At 41.2% G+C, this 18,636-nt stretch overlaps 1 protein-coding gene across 1 annotated transcript in view; it reads right to left on the reverse strand.

Annotated features, from left to right (window-relative positions):
* Positions 1 to 6,779: 6,779 nt before the first annotated feature.
* LOC148526530 (protein kinase C delta type-like) overlaps positions 6,780 to 18,636 on the reverse strand; it is a 45,525-nt gene continuing 33,668 nt past the window's right edge. Inside the window, exons 4-9 of the mRNA XM_088470164.1 lie at positions 16,880 to 16,971; positions 12,839 to 12,901; positions 11,163 to 11,301; positions 8,709 to 8,852; positions 7,690 to 7,818; positions 6,780 to 6,941 (exon numbers count right to left, since the gene is read on the reverse strand). Coding sequence (XP_088326290.1) covers positions 6,780 to 6,941; positions 7,690 to 7,818; positions 8,709 to 8,852; positions 11,163 to 11,301; positions 12,839 to 12,901; positions 16,880 to 16,971 — 729 coding nt within the window. The remainder of the gene's footprint in view (positions 6,942 to 7,689; positions 7,819 to 8,708; positions 8,853 to 11,162; positions 11,302 to 12,838; positions 12,902 to 16,879; positions 16,972 to 18,636) is intronic.

The following is an 18,636-nucleotide window of genomic DNA, read 5'->3' on the forward strand; positions in this document are numbered from 1 at the left end:
AAATAACATTATAGCTATCCGGCCTCCAACCTCCCCTTCTAGCTGGCCAATCACACACCTTTCTATTGTGTTGTTATTGTCTTATTAAAACTAAACTATACTAACATACTAAATATTAAATTGTGATTGTAGAAAAATTTAAATATATAAATAACATTATAGCTATCCGGCCTCCAACCTCCCCTTCTAGCCGGCCAATCACACACCTTTCTATTGTGTTGTTATTGTTTTATTAAAACTAAATTATTCTTACATACTAAATATTAAAATGTAAATGTAGAAAAATTTAAATATATAAATAGCATTATAGCTATCTGGCCTCCAACATCCCCTTCTAGCTGGTCAATCACACACCTTTCTATTATGCTGTTGTTGTCTTATTAAAAGTAAACTATTCTAATATATTAAATATTAATATGTAAATGTAAAAAAATAAAAAATAAATAAATAGTATTATTGCATTCCGGCCTCCAACCTCCCCTTCTAACCGGCCAATCACACACACACCTTTCTATTGTATTATTATTATAACATTACTCCCCCCCTTAAAGAGGGATCAAGGGACCCCAATAACAGGGTTTATCAGGAAACCTTCTATGAAAGCTTCTCATCAAAGCCTCAGCATGAAGATCTCTACCAGTCACCCGGGAACATTCCTGAGGTTCATACCCCTTCCAATGTCTCAGGTGATACACCTATCTCCACATAATCCTAGAATCAAGAACCCTCTTGACTACAACTTCCTTGTGATCATTCACCAGCACCGGTTTTGTGTTTTCTGGTAGACCTAGGTGGAAATCTTCAAAGAGGGTGGTAACTTCACACGAAAATGTACAGCATTTATTTTACTGCAAATTGTAAATTAAAAGAAAAACACCCCTTGGGTAATCGACTACCAGGAATAAGTTCAATACTGCAATCATAGGGCCAATGTGGGGTAAAACCTCAGCAGCATTTTTATTGAACATGTCCTCAAAATCATGATACGTACTGGACAACTCAGCCAGATTGGAGGAAACAATTCTAACCGGGAGAGCAATACAGCACTCTCTGCATTTCTCACTCCATTGAGTAATCTGACCAATCTTCCAATCAATAACCAGATTATGCTCACGTAACCAGGGAAACCCCAAAACCACAAGAAATAAAGAAGAGTCAATAATAAAAAAACGAATGGATTCCCTATGTAAGCCCCCCAGAAACACTTCTACTAGGACGGTAACAAAAAAACTGATTTACTAGACAAAAGTTGCCCATCTAATCCCATTACAGAAAGAGAACTTGAAGTCTCTCTACAGGAATTTTATGTTGTTAAACCTCTTGCTGATTAATAAAATTAGTTAGAATTAATGGCCTACCTACAAGATTTAGTAGCGTAATTCTCAACTGACCCAGAGCCCTGCCTCAATGACTGCAGCTGCCATTCCGCTGAAGCGACCCTATCAGGGTCATCATATAAAATGACTAAAGCACTAAAATACTTCTCTACAGAGGATAATTCCTCACAACCCGATTTAAACCCAAAGGCCCAGATTTGAGGATCCACCTGCATTAGTGAAATAATTATACCAACTTTCTAAGTTTTAGAAGCTGAAGAAACAGGTCTTAATTGAAAGTATAAATTGCAACTATCCTTAAAGTTAAATAAACTGCAATTCCCAGAAAACCGATCTGGCAACTTAATTTTAGGCTCAGGGGATAAAGGCCCTCATTCAGAGCCGCTCGTTAGCGGCAGTACGCTCGTTCCGAGCGATGTTTGCACATCTGCGTATGCGTACGGTTTTTAGTACGCATGCGCGAACCAGTCAGTGTGGCCAAAAATCGTTGGTACGCTATATAGCGAGTGCCTGCTATTTTGAGTGACAGAATGAGGCGTATGTGGGTGGTAACAGGGGAAGGTGCTTGAAAATGGGGAGTGGAGATCCGAACGCAGGCGTGCTTAAAGGTCAAAACGGGCGTATTATGGGTGTGCATAATTAATACAGCAGCGTCATTGACCACGTCACTGGGTTATTTTATAGCCAGAACTGCTCGCAAATTTGTGGTAGCAAACACCAACCACAAGAATAGCGAGCAGTTCATACGCTGGTCGATGTACTCGATTAATCTAATAAATAGCGGACATGACGTATGGTGCGAGCGGCCAGGGGGCGTTTTTAACAAATAAACGAGCGTATGTTTTGCTCGCTCGTTCAGACTTAGAGGTGTGAACAGACTGCAATTTGCGAACGGATCATTTGAATAGCCACCCCTTGTTTTTGAACGAACGACTGCAAATAGCGAACGGCTCTGAATGAGGGCCAAAGTCTCAGTTACTCTAGAAACAACTTGTTCATGAACTGCAACCTTCTTAGACAATTCCTGCACATAATGAGTCATTGACTGCACCTGGCTCTTGTGCTACATTCATCTGCTGGGGTTCCATAATGTCAGTTCCTGATAATGTCAGTTCCTATAATAGTGGTGGGTTGTAATGTTATGACACCTGATGAACTCCTGCACTGTCAAAACCTAAACAAAGTGCCCTTCACCAATAACAACCCCCTTTCCCGGAACACACACTTGTTCGTAGGTACTCGGCTGCCGCCTGGACTTCGCACTTAAAGTAATAACAGTGCAGGAAGCACAGGTATCAAAATATAGACATAGGAATGTGACACTCTAAAAACTCATATAGGGAGCTACACCTAGATTCTCAAGATGTCTACCATTCCAGGCATAAACCCAAGCCTTTACTGCTTAGCTTCCCACACTAGACAGAAGAATTCTTTCTAAAACTAATTGATGAAGTAATACAAATAGCACTCCTAAAGAGTGATTACCAGAATACTCTCCTGCAATTAACATCAAGCTAGTAACAAACAAGGATTCAATTTAGCTATTGAAGCAGCTAACAAAAGGGTATGCAGTTATATTTTCACTACATTAGTAAATAGTAATATGTACATACAATAGTAATAATTCCAGAATGATAATTTAAGAAACATGAGATAATTGCAAAACTCAGTAACTTCTTTAGATATACTACAAACTGCAGGATAAGACATTTCAAAACACACTGACTATCCAGAGTAGTATATTAGACAGGTGTACATTGCCTAGCAATAATATGTAATAGAATGTTTGCAGAATAGTTAGCAGATGAAGAAACCAGTAATACTTCTTAGGCAGCTTGCAAACAGCTAGATCAGGGACTAGGCAAGAAATGTAATGCTGTGGGAGCCACAGCCAGAACAGGACAACCCACACAGGCCCAAGAGCCAGCACCTGATTAAAACTGCTGGCAAACCATTTATAGTCAACCAGGCCAACATGCAGGCTGACATCATCATAAGTTTAACAGGTAAACAAGTCAGCAACCATTCCAATGATTCAGTCTAGACTCGACCAGCCAAGTACAGATATAACACCACCTCCCCTTCTAGCCGGCCAATCACACACCTTTCTATTGTGTTATTACTGTCTTCTGAAAATTAAACTATAATAACATACTAAATATTAAAATGTAAATGTAGAAAAAGTAAAAAACATAAATAGTACTATAGCTATCCAGCCTCCATCTGTTATGATACCTGATGAACTCCTGCACTGTCAAAACCTAAACAAAGTGCCCTTCACCAATAACAACCCCCTTTCCCGGAACACACACTTGTTCGTAGGTACTCGGCTGCCGCCTGGACTTCGCACTTAAAGTAATAACAGTGCAGGAAGCACAGGTATCAAAATATAGACATAGGACTGTGACATTCATATAGAGTACTACACCGAGATTCTCAGGAGGCATCCCATCCAGGAAAAAAAACCAAACCCTTACTGCTTAGCTTCCGACACTAGAAAGAAGAAATCTGTCTAAAATGAATAGATGTAGTAATACAAATAGCACTCCTAAAGAGTAATTACCAGAATACTCTCCTGCAGCTAACGTCACTGCGAGCTAGTAACAAACAAGGATTCAATTTAGCTATTAAAACAGCTAACAAAATGGTATGTAGTTATATTTTCACTACATTAGTAACATATACATTCTTAAGCAATAGTAATAATTCCAGAATGATAATTTAAGAAACATGAGAGTAATTGCAAAACTCAGTAATTTCTTTAGACATACAGCAAACTGCACGATAATACATTTCAAAACACATGGACTATCCAGAGTTGTATATTAAAATGTAAATGTAGAAAAATTAAAACATATAAATATCATTAATGCTATCCGACCTCCAACCTCCTCTTCTAGCTGGCCATCCACAAAACCTTTCTATTGTGATGTTTTTGTCTTATTAAAACTAAACTAAAAAAATTATAAATAGCTTTATAGCTATCTGGCCTCCAACCTCCCCTTCTAGCCGGCCAATCACACTCCTTTCTATTGTGATGTTATTGTCTTATTAAAACTAAACTGTACTAACATACTAAATATTAAAATGGAAATTTAGAAAAATGTAAAAATATAAATAGCATTATAGCTATCCGGCCTCCAACCTCCCCTTCTAGCCGGCCAATCACACTCCTTTCTATTGTGATGTTATTGAAAACTAAACTATACTAACATACTAAATATTAAAATGTAAATTTAGAAAAATTTAAAAATAAAGATAGCATTATAGCTATCTATCCGGCCTCCTACCTCCCCTTCTAGCCGGCCAATCACACACCTTTCTATTTTGATGTTATTATCTTATTAAAAGTTAACTATTCTAACATATTAAATATTAAAATGTAAATTTTGTAAAAAGTAACACTTAAAAATATATAAAGTTTTCATAAATTATAAAAGTACTTCAACAGTCTATGGAGATCTTATGTCCTCTTATGCTTATCTTGTAAGTTTCTTCCATGCGCTGTATAATTAGAAACTAATATTAGTACAATGTATCCATTACACCATGTGCACTCAGTAATATTTATAACAAGATATTATATAACATACTATAATTTTTTGCTTCTATGTAGAAAAAATATAGACCTTAAAACCTTAGGATTATTTAGTAGAGTGTAACATCAGGCATGCACGCAGGGGGGGTTTCCGAGTACCTAGAAATCGGTGGCCATGGCTGTTTCAAGAGACGGGCTGCCTGCACGGGGTGCTCCACCTTGCCCCTAGCTGTCAGCCTTTCACTTACAGCAGGCATTCTGGTGCAGCGGCTGCAGAGCTGCGCAGCTTGCCTCTCCAACCACTGACTGTCTCAGCTGGCCCCGCCCATTGATGACGTGGCTGACCCACCGTTCAGCATGCTGAGGAGCAACTTCTTTAAGCCACGCCCGGACGCTCAGGAGCCTGGGCACTGCAGGTGCCATTTCTGAGAAGGACAGGAAAGGAGAGACACCACGCCACCACTGGCCAGGCACACGGGCATCCAGGCAGGTGGCAGCAACAGCACTCAGGAGGCAGCCAGTCTCTTTCACAGTGAGGGTGAGAGAGAAAGTAGAGGGGGCTGACACTCTGCAGCAACATAAACATCCCATCTGAAAACAGTATGTGGTGTGTTCTGTGGAGAGCAATGTGATATGTTCTGTAGGGGAGCAATGTGGTTTCTTCTGTGGGAGAGCAATGTGGTATGTTCTGTGGGGGAGCAATGTGGTATGTTCTATGTGGTATATTCTGTGGGAGAGCAATGTGGTTTCTTCTGTGGGACAGCAATGTGGTATGTTCTGTGGGGAGCAAAGTGGTATAGTCCGTGTGGTATATTCTGTGGAGAGCAATGTGGCATGTTCTGTGGGTTCTGGACTATAGATAGATAGTAATTAGAAAGACAATGTCTCAATTGACACCAGGTGTTAGACAGTCAATAGTTAGAAAGGGACAAAAGGTCGCCAGGGACAAAAGTCAGACACACTAAAGTTAGGCATGTAAAATGATCGACAGGTACAAAAGGTCGACAGGGTCAAAAGTTTGACATGAAAATGGTTGACACAAAAATAGTTGATATTTTTATTTTTTTTAGGGTTAGGGTTAGGCACTTACTGGAGAGTTAGGATTAGGCACCAGGAGGGAGAGTTAGGGTTAGGCTCCAAGGGGAGGGTAAGGGTTAAGGTAAAGACTAGAACTAAAAAAAATGAAAAAAAATTGTTGACCATTTTTGTGGCGACCATTTTCATGTCGAACTTTTGATCCTGTCGACCTTTTTAAATGTATAACTTTAGTGTGTCTGACTTTTATCCCTGTCAACCTTTTGTCCCTGTCTAACTATTGACTGTCTAACATCTGGTGCCTATCTAGACATTGTCTATCTAATTATTGTTTATCTCTTATACCACACCCATATTCTGTGGGGGAGCAATGTGGTTTTTTCCTCCTATGGGGGGAGGGACTGATGGTGTACCTTAGAACATGAATCTGGAAAAAAGCAGTTGGTTCTGCTGCCCCTAATCCTATGGTTATGTTAATGACATTTAGTCATAATGTAGTCTTTTCGTTTGAGGCGTGCACCTTATTGCAAGGCCACACCCCTTATTGTGAGGCCACGCCCACTTTCCGACAGCACCTGATTATTTGGCACCTGATTATTAATGACGGCAACAACAGCAGCACTGATCAGTGGCTCAGGAGCAGTGATGTCGGCATCAGCTGCCTATTGAAAAATATATCAATAGAATTTAAATATATTGTTGAATTAATATTTAAAACACCATCTTGTGGTATGACTTGTACCACTATGTCATGCTTCAATAAAAAGATATTTAAAATAACAATAATAATAAAAGAAATATATAATGTACATACATGCAGAGGATGCCATTCTTACACCCAGCAGTGCTGCAGCCTCAGCTCTACGTTCTTAAAGGCCGGGTGGCTTTGGCAGGGTTCTCCAGGTGGAGGTGACGAATGAGAACCCTACAAATCCTTCCTGCTCCTCGGCTGTTAGTGGTGGCTTACGGGCCTCTGCTGCCTCCATTCTTTCCAGATGTTTAGTTTTGGAGGCAGGCGGTGGAACGGTTGGCTACAGAAATAAGAAATAAAGTTTATACCAGTGACTATTGTATCTTTTATTTGACTTTGTAAGATAGAATAAGCGGAATTTACAAAACTTCCTTTTGTAGAGGTTTTGTACAATAGTTTAAAGTAGTTTAAATATTAGATTCTTACAAGAAGGTACATTTACTACAGTGCAGGTTTTTAGAAGTGGAGTTGTTGCCAATAGCAACCAATCAGATTCTAGATATTATCTTCTAGAAGATGCTAGATAAATGATAAGTAGAATCTGATTGGTTGCTATGGTTAAAAACCCCACTTCTAAAAACCCTATATTAGTAAATATACCCCCAGATGTCTATATAAAGCTAAAGGAAGTGGCATAAATGTTGCACAAAGAGCTGTCACTCAGACAATATATAACAGTATTGCAGTAGATGTTAGATTGCTCTGTTGCAACTAAAGTTGTTTGTCTACTCTATGCTCTCAGGAGAAGTCTATGTAAGCTAGAAGTGCACCTTGATGTGTATAGAGGAGAATTCATTTTTAGAGGATCACCATGGAAAAGAGTAACCTAAGCTTTAAAGCCTAACCTCCATCCAATTTATTTACACCTATTTATTAAATGTCACTACTAGGTTGAGTGACAGCAGGAACATACATGCACATGTGCACATCTCCTTAGATCCATGTGTCTGACACGTATGCATTATCTGCTGACCAGCATTTAGTTACAGGCTGTCCAGTAGCTCATGGAACGTCTGTGCTATACTTACTGGTGCAGGTATGTATGGGGGTACGGTGCTAAGGGCTTCAATGGCGACCCAGTCAACTGGCTGAAAAAAGGGATGGTGGCGGATGTTGCCATTAACTCCTAGTCGTCTGGATGGATCTTTATGGAGGAGCTGAAAAAATAATTTGCATTTAATTTAATGACTTATACAGCACAGTAGCGCAATATAAAATTTGAGAAACATTTCTACTGCCTGACACAGAGGAATATAAAGTTGTTTGTCCATGGCCACAGCATGTTATACTGACATTCTATCTGTGGTTGTAGTATGTATCCCATTATCATTGCCCATTCCAAGAACATCTACATACCAAGCCATTTCTTCTCATATTGGCCCTAATTATGATTTATCTGTGTAACAATGGGTGGTCAGTATGGGTGTTTTTGCTTAATGTGGCGAAAAATGACTGGTCAAATTTTGGGTGAAAAGTGAATGGGTTTAACGTATTGAATCTGGTATTTCGAGGGGCTATATGGATGCGTCAAGTGTTTTAAACATTGCATGTGGTTGCAGCAGGCGCTTTTTTAATGGTTTTTAAAAGTGCGGTTTTACGACACTAAAATATACTTGCACCCATTTTGACATACCCCCAATTTACATGGAACGGTCATTTCCTGGGAGAAAATAGCTTTCTTTCATTTATTAACACTTTCATATTTGCAAATTACTGCCAACCGATGCAATTTAAGTCCCCAAAATACTTTTATTAAAGCTAATCATACACCTAAAATAATTTTCAATGTATGTCAGCCATTTTTTGGGGTACACACACAATTTCCTGCATGGCCCTGACTTTTATGCCTTTTTTCACCTGTTTTTTTTCACATCTACACATTTTCGCCTGTTTTTTGGCTAAAATCAACCAATTCCACACCTAATTGAATCCGGCCCATAGATGTGTATAATTTCCCTCTTGCTGTGTACAACGTCATATACAGTTATCTATAGCCATTAAAATCACATAAGTTACAGTAGTAATGTATAAATGTAATCTTAGTTACCTCTTCAATGATGTCTTTGACTGCAGTGCCTGATGCAGGAAGTCTTTTAGGATTGTATGTCAGACTTCCGGTAATCATTTGAGTTAAAATAACTCCAAACGAAAACCAGTCTGCAGCGGCATTATACTCCTCACCAGAACGCACCTACCAGAAGAGAGATATTCATTATCAGGCTTTTAGCAATCAGTTTTACATTACAACTTTTTTTAATTGACCAAGTCCATCAATCTGTATAATATGTGTTTATGTGGAGACAGAACACACAAAAGTAGAATCATAATACAATGTAATGTGCCAACTCAGGACACTGATGTGTGGCTTTGTGCAGTCTTGTAATCATATTAGCATGTAATGTGTTTCCTGGGAAAGACTGCATGTATATTAACCTAGTATTACATTTGTGTGTCGACCTAATGACCCTGTCGACCTTCTTACTAGTCGACCTTTAGTGTGTTGACCTTCAGACCCTGTCGAACTTCAAACCCTGTTGACCTATTGTCTGTCTAACGTCCATTGTCTACCCAAACACTGTCTATCTTTTTACTGTAGACCTAATGACCAGATACCATCTCCCCCTCACTGCCCTGACCTCCTAGCGCCCAGACCACCTCCGCATGTCTCCCCTTCACTGCCGTGACTGCGTCCTCCAGTGTCTGATATCTCACTGTGATATCTCTTATCTCCTGCATTACAAGAATAATGAATGGGGTTGATACTTGAATTATACAAAATTAGGTGATAATGTTATCTTTCACCTGCTTTTCTATAAATTAAATGATGAATCAGCCCCTCAAGGGTTTATATTTACTATTGTTCGATTTTGAGTTTAGTGTGATTACACATTCAATTTTCTTTCGATTTTGCATTTGGAGATTTACTAAAGGCAAAATTGAATGTCAAATCGAACATAAACCCCCACTCAAAATTGAACATCGGAAAAACATTGGTACTTTTACTTAGACTAAAGCTGCCCACACACATAGCGATATTTTACCCGATTTGGCCGATTTCGACGAATCGTGGTGACAAATCGTGTAAAATATGGCCAAATCATGAGTGTCCACTCACGATCACGATGCCAATACGCGTTCCCGCTCGTCGTACATTGCATCTTCAGATCTGCCATGCTATAGGGCAGATTTTCCAATCTGGGACACAATGCACTGGATGCACGATAGATCTTAAGTCAGATTGGACATTTTTTACTTCAAATCGTGAGTAGTACTGCCGGGGAGCTGCCTGGGGGGAGATTTCTGGGGAAATCGCACACATCGTGGGATTGTGTGCAGATCGCTATGCGTGTGGGCACCTTTGCACACAAATCCCTTATTTACTATTAATTGATTTGAAAACGAACACAAAATCAAACTTCAAATCCCCAAATGAATAGACCTGCTTTATGCTTTCGATTTGAGCATAAGCAGGTCGGATTTACACAGATGCATGCATACATCTGCGAGATGGATGAATGTATCTTAGTGTAAAATGCTTAAGTGTTAATTTTTTTTAAAGAAAATTAATACTTAACAAGCATTTTACAGTAAAATACATTCATGCATCTCACTAATGCATGTATCTGCGTGAAATCGGACTGCTCATGCTAAAAATGAAAGCATGAAGCAGTTCTATTCATTTGGGGCTTTGAAGTTCATTTTGAAGTGGGATTTGGTGTTTGATTTGTACATGAACATGCAAAATCGAACATAAAATCACTGTTCAAAATCGAACCAAATAGAATTCGATTTATAAAAGGCTTCTAAAATTGAATTTTAGTAAATGTGGGATTTGTACATTCAATTTGATTTGATTTGAGGTGAGCTAAATCGATCATCAAATTGAATGTAAAATCGAACTTTGATAAATATACCCCTCAAAGTCTTACAGATCTCTATGTCCTGTTACACTAAAATTCTGATGCGTATGAATTTACCAGCTGATTAAAACAATCTAATTGTAATGTGTGTGCTTAAAGTATATATTGCCAAAATGCATTTTTAAATCTATATATGTACTTAGCGTTGTGTATTTCAGTTAGTAGGTGACAGTTCGCTAAATTTGGCTAGATGCAGCCACATACGGATTTACATGCAACTTAAGCTGGGTACATCAGAGGGGCAGATTGGTAACCTATACACACTTACCAATCGGCCGCTTAACATATCTGGGCAGCCATCACAATTAGCGGGTATTTAAATTTGCCCACCCAGTTGAGATGTCAGTGTTATTGGTCTTTGCAGCAAGTGAATGGGCGGTCAGCTGCTGGGCCAACCTGATATGTCTGTGAATTACATCGTCCATAGACATATCAGGTTTACACACCTGCTGATGCACTCGTGATAAATCGTTCACCGATCATACACAACAATATATCGAAAAGTGTGTGCCCAGCATTAGAATCAGACATAATGTATGTAGTTATAGGAGTAACCTGTAGGAAACCCATGTGCACCTCACCTCAGGAGCAATGTAGCCACGTGTCCCAACACAGCCAGTGGCTCTCCGGTCTCCATGCATGTTCTCAATTGCGAGACCGAAGTCGGCGATCTTGATATTGCCCGTTTCAGCCACAAGGATGTTCTCTGGCTTCAGGTCGCTGTGAAGAAAGTAAAATCTTTGTATGCATTATGCTTCCATACAAACATGATTTATTTTGATACATAGAATTATATTACACTTTGTATGTGTGTATTTTCTAAATATTTGTGATTCTGAATGTATGTTTAGAAGCAAGGACTAGAGTGTCAGCACCTATTGTATTCAGTTTTAGGTTAGTGTCCATGTGATCCCACTATTTCATGTACATTTGTAGGTGTTCAGCTGCATTCAATGTTATATAATAGGTAGAGCCCTACTTAGCCCATTAACCTTTTCAACGCTAATATGTATGGGTACTGCATGACTAATTACTGATATTGACATTTTAATATAAGCTGCCCAAAAAGTGCAAAACTAGTCTCAGCAGTGATGGGGTTTAAAGATCCTTTTGTGCTCTGCACAGGATTCCATTTACTGCTGCCAGTAAAGGTGACAAAAGCTGTTTTTGTCACTCTAAGAAAATGTAGTAGAATGCCTCTGCCATGCCGTCAGCAGCCCAATTTACTATTCCCATCATTATTGTTCCTATTCCTATACAATAATCTCAGTAGTGTCCCCACACATTATACCAGAAGTGATCCCAGCACATTATCACTAAACAGTGACCCCACATAATATACCAGCACTGGGCCCCTGTGCAGGGCCTGTCCTGTTACTAGTGTACAGCATGTATTCCCCATCCTCTTAGCCACATATCCTCATTAACTTATCTATTTTCTGAAAGTACATCAGTATAACACATACATGTTTTATAACATTAATTAAAATGCTCATGTACGCATGTTACTGGTGTTGGTGTGTGTGCCTTAGTACTTATGTGAAAAAAGTTTAAACAATGTGCTGTGATGATAACACAGTGGCCAGTCTGTATTGGACGGCCCAAGTCTTGTGGCATAGAGAAAGCACGATCAGTCAGTAATCACAGAAGCTGGTAACTGCTCCAAGACCAAGTTTCTCAGCCCAGTTTTCCTGCAGTTGTTGGCAGAGAACTGATCTGCTAGTAGCACAGAAAAATGTGACTACAAATTTACATTAAATGAATAAAACACTTGTCCAGAAGGGAGGGAGTGTGTAAGATATAATATGTGCCAATGAAAAAAAGTATAACACCTAGACAGGCAGTGTGCCCCTCAGCCAGGGGCAGATCAAGGGGAGGGGATGGTCAGTTTGATCGCTCCTCCCCTACCTCCACACAAGAGGTGCAGACAGAGGAGATTATTGCCCAGCTCAGCGGCAGCAGCTTCCCAGGACCCACCGCAGCCCAGCACACAGCAGCATGTGCTGGGCTGGGGAAAGAGGATGCTGGTGCTGACATGTAAGAGGGGGCAGGGAGGGTGGTAGGCCTGTATCCCCGCTGGGCCCCACCAACATCCCGGGCCTTGGCAATTAGTATCCACTGCCCCCTTCCCTCTGGGCAGCCCTGCACATAGAAAGTAGGGAACAGACATGATAATAAGTATATTACATTCTGTATATTAGAATCTATAGTAATATAACTTCATTATACTATCGCTAAATTGTAACTATATAATTACCGATGGACTATGCCCTTAGCATGGAGATACTGTATCCCGCATACAATTTCTGCACTGTAGAACCTGGTGGATAGAAAATAACATAATGTTACATTGTTGGGACATTTAAATAATGGATGAATGATTTCCAGCCAACACTCCCCACATTTTCTGCCAATGTCCCCATTTTTTTGTTTCATATTTACCAACTGCCTAATATGATGTTTCTGTTCTGTGCGTTGGTGCAATTCACTACATATTGATACAGCTTATAATGTCGGGTACACACTGGAGCGATGTCGGCACGATAAGTCGTTTCTGGCCGAATCGAAACAACATATTGGCCACATCGCTCAGTATGTACAGCCAATATGTGCGCTCCTTCGGCCACTTGCGACACCGTCCAGACGATATTGCTAGCGGCCCCGTTGAAGGTAATGAGGTATCATTCGGTCCTTTATTACCTCATTCTGATGTGTACCCATAATCCGACAAATCGGTCCGTCTGGCAGTCATATCGACTGATTACATATCGCTCAGGGTGTACCCAACTTAAGAGTTTATGTAAAAGGAGTACTATGATACTGATGCCTACAAGATGATACTCTCAAAGTCATTTTCTTATAACAGTCTCCTTTATTTATCAGGATGGAAGGGAACGTATGGAAACAATCTCTTTTCACAATCTCTATCACTAATCTAATGGCGTTCATCTCTCAATTAGATAGGTCAGTGCACATGAAAACAGCACCTTTATAGAACGTCAGCTCCACCCCAGCTCTATCCTAATTTGCTTATGTCCAAAACCAGACATAAAATGCCCAATCTGTACCTATAATCCCAATAATCAGAAAACATACAGATTAGGCTTATTTTAAGCAGCTCAAACCACATAGCCAAACACCGCTAGTCATAAAAAAGAAAGGTGTCTCTGACAGAGGCTAGACCTCATGCCATTTGTGCCATCTCGTCTGTATACTGAAAAACCAATGATCAGGCCCCCACACATTAAGAGTACCGACCCAGGGACAAAGGGTCCAGGCCATTAGGGGCCAGGAAAATACTGTAAAATAATGGACTCTTGTAGAACTACAAGCATCAGTATGCACAATTGGTGCGCTACAGATGTTGCCCCCGTAACAAATAAAATAAAAAGTATTACCCTGCACTAAATTAAATAGCTGTGCCCCAATAATATAAAAAGAGCAGTGCCCTGTAATAAATAAAAAGTAGCACCACTGTAGTATATAAAATAGAGACCCCAATATTAATAAAAAATAAATAAGTAGAGCACTGCATTAAATAAAATAGAGAGTAATGCCCCTATTATAAACAAAAATAAAGAGTAGTGCCACTGTAATTAACATAATAAAGAGTGGTGCCCCCATTTCACTTCTGAGGGTTGGTTTGGGTAGGAACAGGCATGGGAGGCTGAAGGGGAGATCAGAGATGCGTGAAGGAACTTGGGTGGCTTGAGCCAGAACTTCCTCATGTAATGATGTGAGGAGATAGAGATATGGCAGTGAACGATGGGCCCGAAGAAAAGAAATAGAATGTCTTTATTAAGCAGCAGATTGGATGAGAACTGGAGGTGATATTACTGAATTAATGAGCAGAATAAGATTGGGACCGATTATGCTGGGTTGAGAGCTGAATCGATTTGAGACCGATGTTGATGATTTGAAGACTTGATGGATTTGAATCCGATGTTGAAGAATTGATTAACTTGATCGGTTTGAGACCGATGTTCAAGAAGTGAAGAACTTAATTAATATGAGTCCAATGTTGATGAATTGATTAACTTGATCGGTTGGAACCGATGTTGATGAATTGAGGAACTTAGGCCCTCATTCAGAGCCACTCGCTAGCGGCAGTACGCTCGTTCCGAGCGATGTTCGCACATCTGCGCATGCGTACGGTTTTTAGTACGCATGCTCGAACCAGTCAGTGCGGCTGAAAATCGTTTGTACGCAATATAGCGAGTGCCTGCTATTTTGAGTGACAGAATGAGGCGTATGTGGGTGGTAACAGGGGAAGGTTCTTGAAAACGGGGAGTGGAGATCAGAACGCAGGCGTGCTTAAAGGTCAAAACGGGCGTTTTATGGGTGTGCATAATTAATCCAGCAGCGTCATTGACCACGTCACTTGGTTTTTTTTAACTCAGAACTGCTCGCAAAATAGCGGTTGAAAAAACCAACCACAAGAATAGCGAGCAGTTCATATCCTGTTCGATGTACTCGATTAATCTAATAAATAGCGGACATGACGTATGGTGCGAGCGGCCAGGGGGCGTTTTTAACAAATAAACGAGCGTATGTTTTGCTCGCTCGTTCAGACTTAGAGGTGTGAACAGACTGCAATGTGCGAACGGATCATTTGAATAGCCACCCCTTGTTTTTGAACGAACGAACGCAAATAGCGAACGGCTCTGAATGAGGGCCTTCATTTATAAGAGTCCGATGTTGGAAGCATCAGATGAGACCGATGGTTGGAGGTATCGGCTGGAACTGATGGCTGTAAAAACAAGTCTCAGTGGTAAAAACCAAACTGGTGTGAAAGATGGTATAAGAGACTTGTTTATCAGATCTAGGAACTGGATATAACGGACTGGGACCATTCAAATACAGAGTATCTGGGAGCTTAGCAGTAAGCTATAATTTCAGCAGGAAGCATTGTTGTACTGGCAACAGAGGCCAGTCAAGAAAAGGAATTTATAGGGGAGGATCCCCAGGGATTGGATGATGAGATCATCTGGTCTGGGAGCAGCACACTAAGTGGTGGAGGAGAGTCAGGTGACAGAGTCCAACATGGCTGCGCCCATACTGTTGATCTGGAGGGAATTCTGGCATGCAGTTTGTATACCATCATGCTGGGGAGACATGATGTGAGCAAATGACTGTGGAGAGCCATCTCCATACTCAGTGATAGGACACTCAGCAGAGGGGGCAGGAGTAGACCTCAGCACCAGCCGGGAGTGATGTGCAGCGTGAGCTCAACGCTAGCCTGGACAAGCACCGGAGAGGTTAACAGGTGGTTTTAATGGGTCTATTTACTAAGGGGAGAAAAGGGGGAAAACGTTAAAGACAGCGAAAATCCCTGTACATACAACTTCTCAGCATGTACTCTACTAAAGGGATTTTCTCTGCCTGCAGCCTGCCAGCACTAAGTGCAGGCTACAATATCGCACTGCACCTATGGCAGCGCTAAGTGTCCCAGTGTCCCAGGTATTACTAAGAGGAGATGTCACTTACCGTCAGGTGACGTATCCAGTGCTGATATCGCCTCCTGTAGCTGCCGGTATCTGCTTCTCCTCACTGGAGAAGCAAGACTTGAGCTGTGTCAGGTTGGCCGTTTGTTAATAAAGTTTGTTGGAAAAAAAAACCCTCCTCTCTGCTTCCTGCTGCACGGAGACCTGGTGATGGCGAGTCCAGTGTCTCTTACTGTGCTGCTAACGCTCACCCACCCCGGCTGCTCTGTTTGTAGTAATACTTGCAGTAGCCAGCTCCTGTTTCGAAGTGCTAGCAGGCGAAGCAGGAGCGGCAATAACTCCACGTTAAGTGGACTGTTAGTAAATAGACCCCTTAGTGTCTGTAGCATGACACCCCATAATTAATAAAGAGTAGTGCCCCATGATAAATAAAGTTAATAGTAGTGTCTCTATGGGAAATAAAATAAATAGTAGCACCTTTAAGATCAGTTTTTCAGGTTCCCCCTTAGAGGGCAGGGCCCAATGCTGTGTAGGGTGGGCTCTTACAGAATATAAGGGGTAAAACCCAATGCAATTTAGAAGTTTGAAAACCATCACAAATGTGGATGCAAATTGATTCTATGAGAATCGCGTAATTTAGCCCCGCACCCTATTTTAATTATGCATAATCGCAGTGTATTCCCATGAGGGGGCGGGGCTTAACGACACTATCTGGCCAACCCCGCCCCCAACTCTGCCTACCTGCTTCACCTCCCTGGGCCTCTCCCAGGGAGGAATATTAAATAGTCGGCAAGTATGCATTAAGTCCTTCCTCTAACCAGTGTCTCTAACAAGATATTCTCCTATATCCTCACCTTGCACTGGGGATGGTAAGGCGGCCTTTCCTCTGCAGGAGACGATGGAAATCTCCGCCACATGCATACTCCATTCCGAGTAGTAAATGCTCCTGTGTATGGTAGAAGCAATAGTATCATTATACATGTCAGAGAAGCCAGGAGGGAGAAAGTCGGACCGTGGGGATTGGCATCTTTACACCGTAAATAAGTAAAGATACATTATATACATTATTAATTTTTAAAAATGATCCTTTGCTTCTTTTCTCCTCATGGAAATATAATGGACAGTCATGGGGAGGAAAAGTAGAGCAGAGAGAGGGCAGGGGGCAAAAGGGGTAAATAGAAGTATTACGGTTTATGGAATATGGTCTATAATGTTATAACAGTTGAGTTAATTAATACAGGATGTAGTCAGGAAGCCGATGGTCTAAATGTCGACTGCCAGCTTACCGACAATCCCGGCAAGGTACTAATGACATCGAAATCCCGACATCTGTCATTAGACCTATGCTGGGAGCCCGATGCCCGGCATACCGAACGAACGTAAGCCGGGCTGCAGGCGTGGACAGCTTCGGGGGGAGGGTTAGGTTTTAGGGCTCCCAGGGGGACTTAGGGTTAGGTGCCCCCCTCCCCGGGAGGGTTAGGTGTAGGCTAGGGGAAGGGGGGGGGTTAGGTTTAGGCACTTAGAGGGGGGGTTAGGCACTTGGGGGGAGGTTAGGGTTAGGCACCCCAAAAGTAGGGTTAAGGTAGGGAATTAGGTTAGCAATACTTACCTAGTTACCACGGAGCGCCTGACAGAAGTAATATGCAGGGGAATGTGTTACTGTATAGGTGGGAGGGATGGGGAAGAAATACTGTACTATAGGTGAGAGGGGAAATATGTTACTACAGAGATTAGAGGGGAATGATTTACAGCAGTGATGGTGTTATAATAATATATCAGTAACTATATGATAAAAGGAATTATGGACAGCTAGTTCTTAACAATATTTCCAGGTTAGGATATCCCATCCTCATGACCTGCTATTCCCTCCCATTTACTAGTCCAGTGAATGTCGTTCCTTAGATAACCCCATTATTAAATGGCCATCGTCTAAGGTCTGTGCCATATTTAAATCAGGTAAACAGCCCAGATCCAGCAGTGGAGGAGCAGATGGGCAGGAGATATTACTGTAATAAATGCATACATACCTACTCTCCCAGTTTTCACGGGAGGCTCCCGATTTTTCGGGTAACCCCCTGCACCCCCGGAAGGGTAGGCACTTCTCCCACACTCTGCCCACTTCCTAGTGAAGTGGGCAGAATGGGGAGAATTTCTGCGACGATCGTGGGTCCACGTGTAGGGGGCGGGGCTTAATTATGTGATTCACCATGAATCGCGCCATTTAGCCCCACCCTCTTTTTAAATATACTCAAATCTTGGGAATTTGCTGTGAAGGGGGGGGCTTAATGAAGCGACCCATCAGGTCCCGCCCCCATCAAAGCCCACCTGCTTCTCCCCAGGCTACTCCCGGGAGGAGAAGCAAAAGGTGGACAAGCATGAATAAATGTAAAACTGAAGGCAGCACCCAATTGGAGACATGTTACTGACATACACCCAGGTACAACATTTAATTCTGTCTTCCTGTCTATCTTCAATAATCCCTTTATCACCAAGTGCTGTAGATACAGTATATGCAGTTTTGGAAATGTATTATATATATATGGTGCCAGCATATTCCGTTGTGCTTTACATCTAGATGAGATTACATTATTTAAGAAAGGAAAGTCACAGC

Source organism: Taudactylus pleione, unplaced genomic scaffold, assembly GCF_031769625.1.
Source record: "Taudactylus pleione unplaced genomic scaffold, aTauple2 ptg000095l, whole genome shotgun sequence".
NCBI classification, from domain to species: domain Eukaryota; kingdom Metazoa; phylum Chordata; class Amphibia; order Anura; family Myobatrachidae; genus Taudactylus; species Taudactylus pleione.